General features: G+C 28.0%; 1 protein-coding gene and 1 non-coding gene across 2 annotated transcripts; both read left to right on the forward strand.

Annotated features, from left to right (window-relative positions):
- Nucleotides 1–1,024: 1,024 nt before the first annotated feature.
- TRNAR-UCU (transfer RNA arginine (anticodon UCU)) lies at nt 1,025–1,097 on the forward strand. Its single transcript has one exon. It is a non-coding gene; the product is annotated as a tRNA-Arg (tRNA).
- Nucleotides 1,098–17,448: 16,351 nt separating this feature from the next.
- LOC126673217 (uncharacterized) lies at nt 17,449–18,330 on the forward strand. The gene has a single exon (XM_050367261.1). It carries the CDS (start codon nt 17,449–17,451, stop codon nt 18,328–18,330), a length of 882 nt encoding a protein of 293 aa, XP_050223218.1.
- The last annotated feature ends 310 nt before the right edge of the window (nt 18,331–18,640 follow it).

An 18,640-nucleotide genomic window follows, 5' to 3' on the forward strand; every position in this document is an offset into this window, starting at 1 on the left:
ACTAATTTTATGATAATTTATAATCTATTAATTACTTTAAATCTAATTAATCGCTTACTTTAAGTTTAATTTTAATTACAAATTAATTTTAAGAATTCTATTTTTAATTTTAAAAATTAGCTTTTCATTAATTTTTTTGGAACTGGTCAAAACTAGAGTCGGCCAGTTTTAGTTTTGGTGAAACCATAAATCGACAGTTTCAAATTGAATCCCCGATTCGAGAACCATACCCACCTCTATGTGCATGATTCAATTTTTTTGTTTTTCGGAAATGATTCAATTCGATTCATTAATATTTAGGCACAATTACTTTTAAAATTCAAACCTATGTGTTTTTTATTATTATTACGACCAAATTTTTGATTTTACGATTATGTTCAATTTCATACAGAAAATTGCAATTGTGTCTAAAATTGGGAATGTTATTGTTTAAATCCAAATATTTATATTTTTTTTATCAATTAAAATAAATTTTGAAGATGATGTCTATTTTAAAAAAAAATTACTATAAAATTTCACAATTGATAAAAAATGCAGAAGTTTGAATTTAAAAAATATTATTCAAAATTTGTGAAAGAAACCTTTTAAATTGGATATAGCTATAAATTAAAAAAATGGTTGGAATTGATAAAAGAAGTAAAAGATTGGATTTTAAAAATAATTGGCATAAAATATAAAATAAAATTATTATATAAAGAATATAATGGAAATTAAATCACCTCAAATATTTATATAAAATATTGTTTTAGTTAACCAACATTTATAAAAAAATTAATATTAAATTAATTTAAAATTAATCTTGTAGGTAAATTTGAATAATTAATGTAGAAACTAAATTATATTGAAAGAAACTAAACTTTCTACCAATACATATCCAAATTAATCCTTTTAAACGATTTTAGCTAGGTTATAATAAATACTTTCAAAAGAAACTAAAATTCTGTTTGATCTAATTGGTAGAGAAAAACAAGGACAATATAATGTAGGGCTGGTATTTTCTTTAAACTTGAGCATCAGTCATATAGCGCCCATGGCCTAATGGATAAGGCGCTTGACTTCTAATCAAGCGATTGTGGGTTCGAGTCCCACTGGGCGTGCTTTTTTTTTTTTTTTTCTAATCAAATTCAGCTTAGTAAAACCTTTGATTAGTTAATAATTATCTGTATATCCAGACTAATAATTACATGCTTGCTGATGTCTATAATGGGCACCTCCTTTCATAGGGCCAACCAGCCGCAATGCTTTATTAAATAGTAGGATCTATGGAGAACAACTTTAACCAACTTACCTGCATATACACCAGTCCAGTAATGTTTGCCCTACTCAAAAATTACATTTACTTTTTGAATGCAAAAAAAGAAACTTTCAATTTGGGCATTATTAACCTTTTCTTTGTTTTCTAAACTCGTTTCTTCCTAAAACCCAGCCCCCTACTCTAAACAAGTACCTCTCCTATCCACACCTTCTAATGCTAGCCCTAGCTTACCATTGAACAGAAATCATACTGCATCATTAATCTGAATCCGATTAAATTAAAATCTAGTTTAAACTTGTTCAAATGGTTTTAAAAAATGGTTTATATAGGAGTAGTTAAAAAGTGTGCTTTTGACTTTGCTTTGGTCCTTATCATTAGTTAACTGAAAAAACAAACTTTATAATAATTTTATTTTTATTAATTTAATTATATAAAAATTATATATATTTTATAATTATGTAAATATTTATTTATATATAATATATTATGTGTACATATATAAATTAATTTAATTATCATATAGTTGTGGCCCTTTCAAGAAACTTCATGGACCTGTATCTAGGGCTGTGCGTTCGGTTAGTTTGGCCGGTTCGGTCACCGAACCGAACACCAAAATTCGGTAAAATCTCAAACTGAACCGGACCGAATTTTAATTTTTGCTTACACCAAACCGAACCGAAAAGTTCGGTTTGGTTCGGTGAAAAACCGAAATTTTTTACTTTTCCATTTTTTAGTTTTTCTATCATAAAATAAATTATAATATTAAATAATAAGTGTCTAATAAATATATTTATATAGTTATTAGCATAATTATATGTTGTATGAAATTTATTAACTTATATATCAACTATAATTAAAATATTAAAACAAAAAAATATAAATTTACATATATTTGTATTTTTTTTTTATTTTGTATTTAATTGTTCGGTTTTTCGGTTTTTAAAATGCTCAAACCGAACCGAAAACCGAACACCAAACTTTTACCTAATTACAAACCGAACCAAACCATAATCACTAAAAAACCGAACCGTAATTGTAATTTCCGTTCGATTCGGTTAAACGGTTCGGTTTGGTTCGGTTTTTGCACAGCCCTACCTGTACCCAAAAAAAACTTAATTATCATGTATAATTTTCATCTAACTCTATATTAAATAAATTGAACCGGAATAAACTGAATTAGTAGTAAATTTTGGTTATTTGAGCCGCATTTTATAATTAATATTTATTGTGGTCATATTCTATTGAAATACGAAAAATCATAAATACATTGCTTTTGTCATAATAATTTTTTGAACTAGATGTAATCGCGTGCATTTGCGCGGAATCAAATTTATATTTACTTTAAATAATAACTTAAATAGAAAAATTAATATAAATAATACTAAAACCCCCATAATTTTAAACTAATAAAGCAAAATAAACATTCTAATAAAATTATAATGAATTTTTATAATTTTGAGTATTATAAAATATGGACCGAGTACTATATTTTTAAATACTTTACGATATTAATCAATTTTTTATGTGGTGTGTTTTTTTTTTTGCAACTAAAAATAGCATATTCATTTTTTGCTCTTTTATAAATTAGTATCATATAAATTTTTAAAAAATTTACCGAACCGACTGAATTAAGTAAATTAAATTTAATTTACCAAATTATAGAAAGTTTAAAAATTAGAGAACGAATCGACCAAATAAATAGGTTAGTTCAGTAAAAGTGATAAAATTCGAGGCCACCAATGTAGCCTTGAAGTGGTATAGCATTGCAATATAATATTTGTTGATGCCCATTTTTATCATTAATTCAAGGCAAGCTAAATAGTTTAGAAGTGTCTGTCATCAGGTTTGAGTCTCATGCCATACGTAGTAAATCAAACAAAAAATTTGCTCAATTTTTAAAATTCTTCAGATTATTCCATCATTATAGAATCTCCAACAAACTTTTTAAAAGAGTTTAACTCTTTATTTTAAAAAAATTAGAGGTCAACCCTGAGGCGTAGATGAGTTGATAAAACGCTCTTATAGTTTAAGTGAGGTCACAGTTCGAACCGTACTCATTTATGTAGCCGTTTAAAACTTTGGGCTAGAATTTGCCTCTTTCAAGAGACCTACACGGTTCGAATGGGGATTAGTCTGAATGTGAGGCTTAAAGATGCCGTCTCATAGTTGAGAGAAAACTTCATGGACCCTGTACAAAAAAAAATTGGAGGTCCAATAGACTTTGTATAATATAAATTTTAAATATAGAGTGAATTTGACTCTCTACATGTGGAGAGCCCTCACTCTCTATTTCTTATTTGTTTAACATAACCTCAAATTTAAAACACTTACATTATCTTTTTATTTTTAAAAAATATTTTTTGATTTTTATTTTAGCATAAAATATATAAAAAATAAAATTTTAATGAAAAAATATTTTAAAAAATAATTTTTATTAAAAAAATAAAAGCTATATTTTAAAGAGTTTAACGAACTAAAATTTAAAACTATATTCTTTATATAAAAAATGCTCTTTATTTTTAAAAATATGCTATTTGTAATAATAATAAATAGCACTATTAGTGATGCTCTTATATCTCTACAAATTAAAAAAATAATATCTCTACAAATTCAATAAACCGATGACTATTACTTATATTAATAATAACACACTATTTAATTTTTTGACGATGAAATCTACAAAAAGAAGAAAAGGTGGTTTTTGATATACATGGAACAAATTTGATTGTGCTATTGTGTTTTCCTCTTGATAGTATACTTTAGTTTATTTAGATTTGACATAGACTCGATTTATAAAGTTTAGAAAACTTATTACGGAACTTAGAAGTTAATCCACTCTAGAAGTTTTAAAAAAATGGTAAAACACGCATCTGGATAAATAGAAAACTAATTAAAATTAAATTAAATAATTTTAGAAAAAGTGAAAATTCATGAAAATATTATATTTGTTTAGAATTAATGAAACAATTCTATTTGGTAGAGAGATTTCCGTTGGTCTTCTTAATTACATAAGTATATAAATTAAAAAAATAATCAATTTAAACATTGATATAATTATAATAAACTATAATTTTATTAACATCCATTAATTTTTATAATTAATTAAATTGAATATTATATTTATTTTAACAAAAACTCTAATTAATTTTATATTGATTATAAATGAAATAAATAGATATAATTAATATCATATATGAAAAATTTATTCACTAAACCCACTTTTTGATCAAGTTACAGCCTACACTTATCCAAGTCTTATATGGAGTTTTGGACCACTATTTTCTAGTATGTTATGTCTTGGACCATATTACTTAATTAAAGTAAACTAACAACTATAACCCATTAATATTAAACATTTGTAAGTAAGGTTGTATGTCTTAAATGAATGTCATTAAATTTATGTTGCCTAACAACTAATTTCCTTTTTTCCTTTATTGTTAATTTTATGAGGGTTTCAAATTGAGTAGATGAACCAAATCGATAAATTCAATTGTAATTTATTTTAGTTTAAAATTATAAAAAATGAAATCTCTAATTTAACTCGGTGTTAATATTAAAAGTTTCAGTTCAAGTCTAGCATAAAATCGAATCTGAAATCAAATGAATTGACTGATTTGATTCGATTTAATTTAAAATGATTGACTTTTATAAAATGAATATGGTTTCTTTTGGTTTAAATAAAATGCACATTTCCGATTGGCTGGTTATTATTTAAAAGTAGAATTTTTGAATACGGTGTATTAAGTAACTAATAAAATAAGAAATTCGCAACATAAATATATAATATTCAAATTAAAAAAGAGTTTCTATTAAATAAAAACTTAAACAATGAAGTGAGTAGAGTGGCTTGAAAAGAGAGTATGAACCAAATTAGTACACATATTCGGTGGGTCTCTTTCAAGCTTAAAACATGCACGCCTAATTAGATTTATTGTCAAAAACAACAGAGTAAATGAAATTAAGGTATTCCAAGAGCATCCACCAATTTTACATGCAAATTGACCACCCCGATAGATAGACAAAGAGGCTCCATGGTCCAAATGTGTCACCTATCACAAATTTATTTTGCTAGCTATCACTAATTCACTATGATTGTGGGAGAAATTAATTACAACCACTAGGTTGGTAACATGTAGCACATGGTGTGAACAAAGAAAAAGCCTTTTAACAACATTGGCATCTGAATCACTAGATAAAAGAGACATAATTGAAAGGCAAAAAAAAAAGATTTTATCGACTCCACCATTTATTGATTTTTTATTTTATAATATTAAAAATAGGAAAAGTTCGATTTTAGAAAATTTATGCAATCCTTTATGAAATTATTTTAAATGAATAATCTACAAAAGTTATTAGATATAGGCATAATCTTCCATTTTTGTTCCAAAGCAATTTTTCATCACCAAAATGATGTCATTTTTTTGGAGTTTTTAATGAATAAAACAACGTTAAATAATGATGTTGAGCTTTAAAATAACAAAATTTTTTTAAAAAATAATGTGAGTTGTTTAATTTTACAAAATCATGTTTAAATGGCCAACGAGATGAAAAATAACTTTTATTAACAAAAAAAAAACTCTAAAAAAATAATAAATAATCACAAAAAGGTGAAATTTATCTCCATCCCTCTGCCCCCAATATTCTAAAAATTAGCATAAAGGCAAGAAGCACTAGTACTAAAATTACTATAAATGCTTAGTTGATGTAATGAAATTGTTAGATGATGAATAGCTCCCACTTTTAGGGGAAGAGGAAAGGGATGAGCTATAGTGGGATTAAGTGGGTTTGAGTTGAACCAATAAGAAGCCCTTTTGAACCCTCTCTCAATATCAAAAGTATTGTTAGTCTATTGGGCTATAGGGTGTACCCCCTAAGAGTATACATATGACTATTGGGTCCTTCATTAAACTTTTGATCAATTATTTAGGAAAATTATATTCTTTAAATTCAAATTTGGTGCAACTCATTTTTTAAATTTATAAAATGTATACAAGTAATTTTTTCCTTACAAAAGATTAATAAAGTTAGTGTGATGGATTGGTTTGTACCAATCTTATAGTTTTAAGATCGAATTGCAGTAAATTAAAAATATAAAATTATATAAAAAAATTAATTAGTATGTCTATTTATAATTTAAGATAAGATAAAAAAAATATCTTTTAATAGCGTTATGTTAGTATGTCTATTTATAACTTAAGATAAAAAGAATATTTTTTTAATATATATAATTTTAATTAGATGAGCAAATAAAAAAACGGAGAGAGTGATTATAGTACTTCTCATATGGGTATGCATTTAACTATAAATTGTATATATTTTTCCATCCAATATAATTCGGTAGATGAGTATATTATGTTAAAACGTGTCCCAATGGGTTCTAAATAATACGTATAAAATAGTAAATTTTGACCATAGTATTTAAAATATATTTTCTTCTTCTAAATTTTGAGTATAGAGAGTAAAAGTAGTCTTGAAAATTTTAAAGTGTCGCCTAAAGTGATTTATCTATTCATGGATGTAACTATGCGTTGGTACTTTTAGTTGAGCTTTAACTATAATGGAGGATTTCCCCCTCCATTGAAAGACTTGCATTAGCAACAATATTGCAAGTTGATTTATATAGTCTTTTCAATTATTTTATTTTATTCCTTATAATTAAGAATGGGAAAAAATCAGTTAAAATAATTAATCGACACATTGCCCTTTAAATTTAGTTAAAGGTTTTGGTTAATTCAATCACCATGGTTGTTTAGGATAATAAGCCATTTTGGTTTTATTATAGCTAAAACAATTAAGTAAATATGTATTTATTCATTTTAATTATTATTTTTAGATTTTTATTGGTTTGGTCTAACCAACCAAATTAACCAAAAAGTATTGTCAGTTTAATTACATATTTTAAATTTTAAACTGATTCGGTTGTAGTTTGATTTCAGCTAATAAAATTAATTTAGTTAAATAGATAAAGTAATTTCATTAATTTAGTTAAATTACTTTAATTTTATTGATCCTTCTTTAAAATCTCATTTATTATAATGAAAAATAAATATAAAAAGAAATTAAGATAAAGAAGATACCAAAGCTCTTGGGTAGACCTGGCAATTTTAGACACGACACGATTAAATGATACGACACGACACGAAGTTAAACGGGTTTGGGTTTAATATAAACAGATATGGGTCATAAACAGGTCAACCCGTTTATAACACGTTTAATTTCGTGTCTAAACAGGTAAAACACGCATAACCCGTTTAGACACGATTAGACACGTTTAATTAAACATGTCTAATCGTGTTAACCCATTTAATATGACCCATATATACCTGTTAACACCCATTTAATGTGACATGTTAATATTGCTTATTTATTTAACAAAAAAATATAATATTGAAAATAATGAAAAAACTAACCCTAGCTCACTTACAATTACACGTTAACTCCCATTTTCTCTATCTTGGACCTAATCTTATTTTCTTTTCTAACCCTAGCCGCCTCCATTTTTTTTCCAGTGACAGAACATAATCTTCTTCTTTTCTTTACATCTGAGTGTTCCATTTCTCATCCTCACATCTGAAAGTCTCACCTCATCCATTTATTTTCATATTTTTACTAATTTTATCATCTACACTTCAAGATTTGTAATAAAGAGACGGGTAAGTGCAAGCAATTTTTTTTAATGTTTTAACGAATTGTAACACTATAAATCAGTTTAAATTACTGAAATCTGTTTTTTGATTTTTTAACGAATTTAAGAAATTGTTTTTCAATTTTTTAAATTTAATCATTCACCTCTTAGCTTAAATTTAAACCTACTGCAGTATTGTTTATAAAAATTACATTGAAAATTTAACTTTCATTTTTAAGTCTGTATGTGTTTTTTTTATTATGCTGACTTATTGATAACTTTCTGTTTTTAGATGGATTCAGAAGGAATTCATGTTGATTTAGAGTCAAATACGGTGTCGATAGAAGCGAGGGATGATGATGTGGTCGAAATTACAGAATATGAACAACCTATTACTTCAAAAGAAAAAGGGAAGAGGAAGAGAAGGCTCACGTCATCAGTTTGGGGTTACTTTGATCGTTTGTCTACAAAAACAATTGATGGATCAGCAAGGTGTAAGTGTAAACATTGTGCATCTATTTTTAAGTGTGATAGTAGGTATGGAACCGGTAATCTGAAAAGGCATATTAATAGTTGTCCGGGTAGAGTTAATCGTGATATTGGTCAAATGATTGTAGGAGCTGATATGAAACTTAAGTCTTTAAAATTTGATGTTGAAAACTTTCGTCAAATGCTTGTGGCTGCTATAGTGATGCATAATTTGCCGTTATCTTTTGTTGAGTATAAAGGTGTTAGAGCTTTGTTTTCCTATCTTTGTCCAGAAGTTTCTTTGATATCAAGGAACACTGTTAAAGCTGATTTGATGAAGATGTATAAGTATGAAAAAGATAATTTAAAAAATGTGTTTGCTGAATTATCTGGTAGGGTTTGTTTAACAGCTGATTTATGGACTTCTATTGTTACTGATGGGTATTTATGCATCACGGTACATTTTGTGAATAAAGATTGGATTTTGCAAAAAAGAGTGTTATGTTTCACATATATGCCTCCTCCTCATAGTGGTGTAGCTTTGACTGAGAAAATATTTAGTATTTTAACAGATTGGGGAATAGACAATAAGCTATTTTCAGTTACATTGGATAATGCCTCTGCTAATGATGCTTTTGTGGGTCAATTTAGAGATCAGTTAAATGTTAAGAAGTCACTTTTGTGCAATGGTAATTTTTTCCATCTTAGGTGTTGTGCCCATGTGCTGAATTTAATTGTTCAAGATGGTTTAAGTAATATTGATCGCTCGGTTCAAAAAGTTAGAGAAAGTGTTAAGTATGTGAAAGGGTCTCAAAGTCGAAAACAAAAATTCTTAGACTGTGTGAATTTTTTGTCTATGAATGCAAAAAAAGGTCTAAGGCAAGATGTTCCAACTAGGTGGAACTCCACATTTTTAATGCTTCAAAGTGCTTTATTTTATCGACGTGCCTTTTGTCACTTAGAATTAAGTGATTCTAATTACAAGAGTTGTCCTTCTTCAAGTGAATGGGAAAAGATTGAAAAGATTAGTAAATTTTTGGGGGACTTTTATGATATTACTTGTGCCTTTTCGGGGTCGAAATATCCAACCGCAAACTTGTACTTTCCTCGAATATTTAAGGCATACTTAAGCTTGAAAGAAAATATGGAATCAAATGATGAATATTTAAAGGAAATGGCAACTAATATGATGACTAAATTTGAAAAGTATTGGGCTGATTTTAATACTACTTTGGCTATTGCGGTGATATTGGATCCTAGATATAAGATTCAATTTGTTGATTGGGGGTATAAGAAGTTGTATGGATTGCACTCGAGTCAATTTCAAAATGTAAGAGATAACTTATTTTCACTTTTCGAAGAGTACTCTTCAAGAGCTCCATCTCGCTCAAATGGAAATGGCTTAAACGATCAAGAATTAATTGATGATTCTAGAGATGTTTTCAAGGTTAGTTCTTAAAGTTTTTTATTTAGAGCTGATTTGTTATTTTATGTTTTTAGAGCTGATTTGTTTTTTAATATTTCTACTAAACTGATTTTCTGTTTTTATTAAAGGAATTTGATAGTTTTGAAAGTGAAGAATTTGGTGGTGCTAGACAAAAGTCACAGTTGGAGCAATATCTTGACGAGCAAAAAGTTGAAAGAACCGCAAACATAGATGTTTTAGCATTTTGGAAGGCTAATCAATTCCGTTATCCTGAACTTGCTTTTATGGCTCGTGATGTATTAAGCATCCCGATCACTACAGTTGCTTCCGAGTCTTCTTTTAGCATTGGTGGCCAAGTTCTTGATCAATACCGAAGTTCACTCAAACCTCAAACCGTGGAGGCACTCATTTGTACACGTGATTGGATTTATGGCGATATAGGTAATTTTATCATTTTAATAGTTTTATTTTAAAGTTTTTAGTATCAATATATTACTAATTTATATACTTATTTGCTATATGTAGATGCGGTTGAAGATGAGTTAGTAGAGCTTACGGAAGATATATTGCAATTGAATCTCAACAAAGACGAGGACTCTTTACCATCAACTCAAGCTTCTTCTATTAATTGTGATTCTTGAATTGAACAAGATTTTTTTGTTGATGGTTGTTTTTGAAACTTGATATTATGTTGTGATTAGTTGCTATTTAAGTTAGATGTTGAAACTTTGTTAAGACTTTAATTGTTATGATACTTATTGTGTTGCAGTGATGTTATTTAGGTTATCAAATGGGTCTAAATGTGCATGTTAAATGGGTCTAATCGTGTATGTTAAACAGGTTAATCTTATAACACGTTTAAATAAACGTGTATATATGTGTCGTGTCGTGTTATGTTAAACAGGTTATCTACGTAACACGTTTAATTAAGCGTGTTTACTCGTGTCGTGTCGTGTAACCCGCATTACTAACGTGTCGTGTTTGGGTTTTATATATGCAACACGATTATTAATCGTGTCGTGTTTGGGTTTAGGTTAATCGTGTTCGTGTCTAAACGTGTATGACCCGTTTATGACCCGTAGACACGAATTGCCAGGTCTACTCTTGGGTCATGTCAATATAATAATGTAGGAGTGGCCCATCAACTTCTTATTCTGAACAAAGTAGTCCACACGTAAATCTGACATTAATAAGCATATATTCTCAAATCAACCTATTTTAGCAATTCCAATTGATTTAACTCAGATTTTGTGCTCAAATGATTGACTAGAGAATTTGTAAGATGCCACTATTTATGTCGTTTTATTTTTTAACACTGAATTATTTTACCAAATTCGGTTCGACTTCAAACTCGTATTAAATTCATCTTTTACCGACGGATTTGAACTTTTATTTATAGTGAAAATTTTACATAGTTTTTTTTTGACCGAAACATTGTAAATTGATTCAGTAGGATAAATTTTTATAATTAATATTACATTTAAATGGAATTAAAAATATAATTGATCCATGCTGTATAGGAAAAACCCATGAAAAATCTATTAATAGGTAAATAATTAATATTTTGTTTTTATTTGAGTTTTATCTAGCTTTAAAATAATAGGTAAATAATTAATTTTCGTTCATCAAATATAGTTTTTTCGATTCATCAAATTTCATTAAATTAAATATGAAAGAACTACATTTATAAAAAAATGAAAAAATTCGAGAATCAAATTCGATGACCTGACATGAACGGATAATTTACACTAATATATGTTATGCTTGATTTGCAAATTTTCTTGCGAAAATGAAAAATAAATTACCAAACTGTTTTGCTAAAAAAGTAGTGTCATCAATCAAAACTTCTTCACCACCATCAAACCGATTATTAATATCAGAAAATCATGACATCCAATTCAACCGCCTGAAATCTTTTTAAAGTCTTATAAAAAAAGAACAAACCTTTTATTAAAAAAAGACAAAAAAAATTCACAAACAAAAAACAAATAAGACAGAAAATAAAATAAAACATTTAAAAAAATATTATAATCCATAAATAAATTTATTTTTATTATTGAAAGGTTTAGATCTATATTCGGTTCTTGATTCGCATCAAATTGGATTTGATAGAGCTAATTACCAGTCTCTCTTCCTCGTTTTTTTCTGTCTCAATCAAAACTCTGGCCATCTGTAATTTTTTTTATATTTTGTTGACTATTGTCAATAGATTATTTTATCGTTGATGGTAGTCGTCTTTATATCGCTTTATTTTTATTAAATATAATATGTAGCAAAAAAATATCATTTTTTGTTTAATATATAAACTATTTAAGACATATATTAGAAAATTTTGTTTTTTTCGGTCATTAAGCCGATTTGAATTTTAAATTATCTAAATGAACCACAAATTTGATTTTTTTTTAAAAAATTCTTATATTTTTGTCGGTTTTAATCAAACCGATCAAATTAACCGACCAATTCTATTGGTTAGATTTTGAATTTCTTTCCTTCTTTATTTGGTCGGTTCGGTTTTCTGTTAAAATTCTTTTTTCGGGCAGTTCAGTTTTCGTTATTTGGTTGAACGATTAATTCAGTTAAGGGTTGTCGGTTCGGTTCTGAACGAACCGACCGAGTGTCTCCTATATATTAGTGATATAAATAATTTGTTATTAATTGATAGCAAACCAAATCATTATTGCACTATTTAAGATTTTTGGTACTAAAAGAAAAGGCATAGATGATTTAGGTGGCCCAGAACAGTCCACAACTCTAGCATCGGAAGGTTGGGCATATGATTATTACCTTCCAGTTGTAGTTTTCTGATTGCCATCTGTCCTATAGAATGTACAGCTGGTAACCCATTTTTTTTAACCTTTGCTCGTTATTTTAAGAGTTAATGTCATAAAAATTCAACAATTTTACACGTTTTTTCATTTTAATCACAGTTTAAATTTTCTCATTTTCATGCACGAACTACCGCTTTTTTCTCAAATTCATATACAGTGCTGAGATGTCACGACTCCATTGGTGTAATTTGTTAAGGTGGAGGTTTTTTTACACCGACGAATGAGTGCCACCTCAGAACCGTGCATGAATTTGAGAAAGTGGTAGTTCGTGCATAGAAATGAAAAAATTAAAACTGCGTGATTAAAATAAGAAAACGTATAAAGTTCGTGATTTTTTTAACATTAACCTTTATTTTAAGGATTGTTTGTTACGTCATTTTTATAACGAGTATTTTTTTTAGATAAAACTATTCTATATTAATTGTTAACAGGGATTAACAGGATTAATTAGTACCATTATCATTTTTTAAACAAGCAAACCATGGCCTGAGGGAGAATCGGGGGATCGAACTCCCGACCTCATGCAAGTCCCATAGCTTAATTTTTTTTGTTATTAAATATTTCAACATAGTAAACGCCTTATCAGTTTGTTGCACGAATGACGTGGTATAACCGTTCCGTTACATAATCATTCTATTTTAAGAGGTATTGGCCTATTACATTTCAACATGTGTGATTTTCAACATCAGTGTAAGATTGAAAAAGGGATGAAAGGTCGGAATTTTTTTAAGATATTAGGACTTTTATAAAATATCAAATTAAAATTTGAATGTAACTTTTTAAACTTTTGGATTGAATCTACAAATATTATATGCTGCAATTGAATACTGCCGGTATCCCTTATTTTAAAGAGTGATTTTATTTCTGTTTGTTTGGATATAAATGATTTATTAATAGTATATTATCGAATATGATTAATTAATTAATAATATTATATTAATTAGTTATATTTTAATTAAAATTGAATGTCTTAAATTAATTAATTATTATATCCAATAATGTTATGTGTTATAAAATTAGGAGTATTTGCCAAAAACTATTATGTTTTTGAAACTACTTGCAAAAAACACTCTGAGTTTGGAAAACTATATTTTACTCTTTTCCTAAAAAGTCATTCTTTTATTTTGAAAATTTATAAATATATTCATTTTTTTAAAAAACTGTTTTAAAAACGGTTTCAAAATGTATTTCTAGAAACTGTTTGAAACCATTTTAAAATTGTTTAAAAAGTAATTTTAATAAACTGTTGCAAATTGCATTTTTATATACCATTCGTAAAAGAAGTGCCTATCGGGTACTTGCTTATTTTTTAGTTTAGCCCTCCTAAATATATTTAATGTCATTGTAGAATCAACAAAGTACAATTTATAGCACACAAAATCTTTTCATAGGCAGTATTGATGTGGTAATTCATAGAGTAAGCTACGTAGCCATTTTCTTCCATTGGAGTCTTTATGAGTTATTGAGTTTCAAGTATTCAATTATTGAGTGCATAAAGTCTAAAAGGCTATATATATAATCTAATTATCCAATTTATAATTACAAACTTTGTTGGAGATTTTTTTTTCCTTTTCTCTTCTTTCTTCACCATCATTATTGCTATGGTATTTAACATTTGCAATGGCTAATTAATGGACTGTCCAATTAGATAAATTAATGTTTCTTTGTAAATTGGCTTAATGCTAAAAAAAATTTAAATTTTTACGATTTGTTACAATTTAAACCAAACTTTTTAATTTTTTTAATAATAGTCAAATTGCATTTTTTGTTGCAATAATAGCCAAACCTGCATTTTTTTAGTTGCAAGTTTGACCACCAATTTGGCTATTATTGCAACAAAAAAATATAATTCGGTTATTATTATAAAAATTAAAATGTTTGGTTTAAATTGAAACAAGTTGTAAAGGTTTGAATTTTTTTCACCAATAGACCTTGTAAATTTATATAAATCATAATTGATGTATATTTTCTAAATCGTAATCGATGGAATCAAGGTTCCAGCAAAGGTCTGCATGATAAAATATGTCAAATTATTCAGTAGTAGACAGTGATAGTCCGAAAAACACTAGCATAATATTGAAGTTAGACTTTGAGAGTTGAGAGCTTTTAAATTTAGTGTAAAATAGTAATAATATTTGAGTTTGGTAGGTACATCTCGTCTTTATATAGAGGTGGAAAGAATCATAGTATGATAAACTTCATTGTATTGCAGAGATAAATCACATTATAGTTATAATATGGCATTTAACATGTAATTTTATTATTTTTGCCTAAAGCGACAACTAAAAATGGACGGAGGAACCCTAGCCGTCTCTCTCTTTGAGAAACCTCTCAAACCCTAGTAAGTTTTCTTCTTTTTGTCATTTGGGAGGTGGTTTTTGGTCATTCTTGGCCTAAAATCACCTCCCTAATCTCTCATATTCAGTCTATTTAGCGTTCTTCATAGTTTTTATCTTTAATTTTGAATAAAATTTCTTTTTTGGCCATTTATGGTCTAGATCTAGAAATTATTTTTTATTCTAGTATCTTAATTTCATTAGATCTGATCTAATCGAAATTAAGAATAGTTTATTTTCATCGTTAGAGATGAAATTGTTTTTTGCGATGCAAGCGACTTGGATCTCTAAAACAATTAGAGCCACCATCTTACGACGGATTTCATCAAATATCAGTATGTTTTGCGTCAATATCGATAATGTCTTTAATGTTCAAGAGAAGAGATATGTCACAGAAGATGTGAATAAAGACTTTAACGATGAAGTTATAGCTGCTAGCTGTAGCAGTCGTGCGATTAAAGGTAGTAATATCATGGCGAGCGAAGCTAATCTAATTCCCTTTATTTTAAAGGTTGTAATGGATGTCTTCAACAATAACTCTTTGCTTTGTAATATTATCAGTTTGATAGCACATGACTACTTTAGCTTAATTGAGATGTATAAATGTTGTTTTAATAGAAAATCTCATGTGGTAGCATATGACTATTTTAGTTTATCTAATTGGTTGGGGCATGTCCCTCCGATTATCAAATTCTATGTATTGGCTGATCAATCAGCTTTTAATTAATAGAACTTTTTATCTCAAAAAAAAAAAAACATGTAATTTTATTTTGTTCATATATGCTATTTCTATCGGAGTGTTGTAAAGTTCGGATTCTGAGAAATTTAATTATTTGGTTCTCGTGGATCAAATAAATGACTAAATTCTAATGAGACTGGGATTCAATTGTCCTTATGGGAGTGAACAAGCCGTATTCTGACGGATATACAATACGGTACCCATCGATAATTTAGGATTTAAACAGATTCTGATGAAACAATAAAAAATCTCATATTTCATATTTAAAAGAAAAACAAAAAATCAAGGAGTTCAATATTTTAAAAATTAAATCAATGGTCGGATAGGTTTGGCTACCACCAAATTCATGATTCAACTGATTCAACTTATTTCACCGGTCAAATGTAAAGCAAATATATTCAACATGTATATTATGAGTATATATTTTTAAAATAGACATTTTTATTTAAAATTTAAATATATATGAATAAACCACACTCGAATTAGTAAATAAAAAAACATATATTTTTCATAGTTGATCCAATCCAATATTTTTCTAATTTTATGAAAGAAAAAATTGAACCATATTTTAAATTGGGTTAATTCCTAAAAAAAATATGAACTTTACACGAATTTTCATTTTAATCATGATCTTTAAAAGTTGCCATTTAAAGACACGAACTTTCATATTGTTTCAAATTCATCATTTCAGTGTATTTTCATTGACTAATTTTTTAACTAAACCATTAATGAAAGACCCAAGTTATTAATCAACATCAAATCTTATTATCTTTTAGTTAGAGTATCTAGGATTAGGAATTTTTAGTCAGATAAAATACATCGAATTTTACTTTGGTGATAGATTTGAAATAAAATAAAAGTTCGTGCTTTTAAATGACAACTTTTAAAGGTCATGATTAAAATGAAACTCCGTGTAAAGTTCATGATTTTTTTAGGAACTAACCCTTTTAAATTTTTATGAAAGAACTAAACTTGACTGATTTTTAGCTTACAGTCAAACTAGTTGAAATAGTCGATCTATTTTTTTAATTTATCAATCTCATTAAATCAAATATGAAACAGTTACGTTAGTAAGAAATGCGGATAATTCAAAAACTAAACCCTACAACTTGACATTGAACAGATAACATGTTATCTGATTCGCAGATCTTACTTCCGAAAATAAAACATAAATTATTAACTGTTTTATTAATTAAGTGCAATTTTCTATCAAACTTCTCCAATCACCTATAAACTCATGGCACCTAATTCAACCACCATCTGATAAACCCTTCAAAAAAAAGACAATCATAAAAAAAGGACAACAAACCTTTTATTAAGAACGGATAAAATAAAACTTTCGAAAAAAAAACTAATATAGCTCGTAAAAGATTCTATTTTATTGTTGAAAAAACTTCAATCTATTTTTACTTCTTGATAATTGAATTAGATATGCGCTTCGTTGATAAAATTTAATCCATCAAGAAAAAAATAAACAAAAGTAGGTTATTTATTATATTTTATAAAATTAAGATAATATAAATAAAGGGATGGCTACCGTCAATGGTAAAATTAAACTATTGACGGCTAGCAAAAAAGAACAAGAAAAAAAGGGTCTTCTAATTTAATTTGATTTTTAGAATACTGTGGTTGCATATAAATATAAATGTAAATTTATAAATTTTATGTTATTTTTTCTTTTATATTATTAACAACAATAAAAAAGAATGCATATTTGCATTAAATTGGAGTCACATTCACTTAATTCCATATTCCATACCATAAAACCAAAATGGATGCGTTAAGGGCCAAAAGATGTGATGTTTCAAACTGTTGTCTGCTTTGTGAAACAGGTTTGGAATCGGTGCCTCATTTGTTTGCTAACTGTGCCTTTGTTTCTCAATGTTGGATGCTTTTAGGTGTTAACTCAAATACTCAAATTTGGAATTCTTTGCTTGAGTTTCTGAACTGGTTGGATTCTAGTAGAAATGCAAATAGAAAGGAGATGTTTATTATGGTGTTATGGAGTGTGTGGCATGCGAGAAATAATTTGCTTTGGAATGATGTTAAAGAATCACCCAAACAGGTGGTTAATCGAGCTAGCAGTGTTCTCCATCAATGGCAGATGGTTCAAAAGGCATCGATGCAAGTGGTCCTAGAAAATGAGTTTGGGGGAGGCTTATTGAGTTGGGAAAAACCGAAGGAAGGCTGGTCAAAGGTTAACGTTGACGCTGCTTGTTTTAGGACTGCTCCCTGGACAGGATTTGCAGCAGTAGAACGTGATGCGAGGGGCTTTTGGGTTTCTGCAATTTCAGACACGAAGATGGAACATTTGGCTCCGGTAATCGCAGAAGCTTGGGCTCTTAAGGAGGCACTTTCATGGATCAAGAACAGAAATATGAGTAATGTTGTTGTGGAAGTGGATTGCCTGCAGATTGTTCAACTCCTAAGCAGCGATATTCAACCTACTTCTTATCTTCTCTGTTTGTTAGTTGATTGTGTTGATGTTTTAAAAACCTTGATGAATGTAAAGGTTTATTTTGTTTACCGTTCTGCGAATTCTGTTGCTCACTCTCTAGCGAGATCAACAAGTTCTATGTCAGGACGACGGGTGTGGTCTGATGATCCACCAGAATTTCTTTTGAATGTACTGTTGTCTGATTTAAATCAATGAAAGACCCTTTTTTGACTGTCAAAAAAAAAAAAAAAAGTGGTAGTGAGTGGTGACCCATTTATTATCATTAACAGGGCATTATGGCCCCCAAAGAAAATCAATCAAAGAGTCTTTAATTAAACACAAAATGTAGTCTTTTAGGTATCTCTTTAATCTTTCATTAAGCATGAACATTGGATGAAGAATGAAAAGATGTATTAGTGGTCCCTCTATAGTAACCCCCAATTAAATTCTGAATTAATTTGACAAGCAACTTGCCAAGACTATGCATATCAACCTTTGATGATCACTTCTCAAATAATCTTTATAA

Source organism: Mercurialis annua, linkage group LG1-X (genome assembly GCF_937616625.2).
Source record: "Mercurialis annua linkage group LG1-X, ddMerAnnu1.2, whole genome shotgun sequence".
In the NCBI taxonomy this organism is placed as follows: domain Eukaryota; kingdom Viridiplantae; phylum Streptophyta; class Magnoliopsida; order Malpighiales; family Euphorbiaceae; genus Mercurialis; species Mercurialis annua.

Coding starts and splice junctions, on each gene's coding strand:
- LOC126673217 (XM_050367261.1), top strand. CDS start 17,449: ATGGATGCGTTAAGGGCCAAAAGATGTGATGTTTCAAACTGTTGTCTG.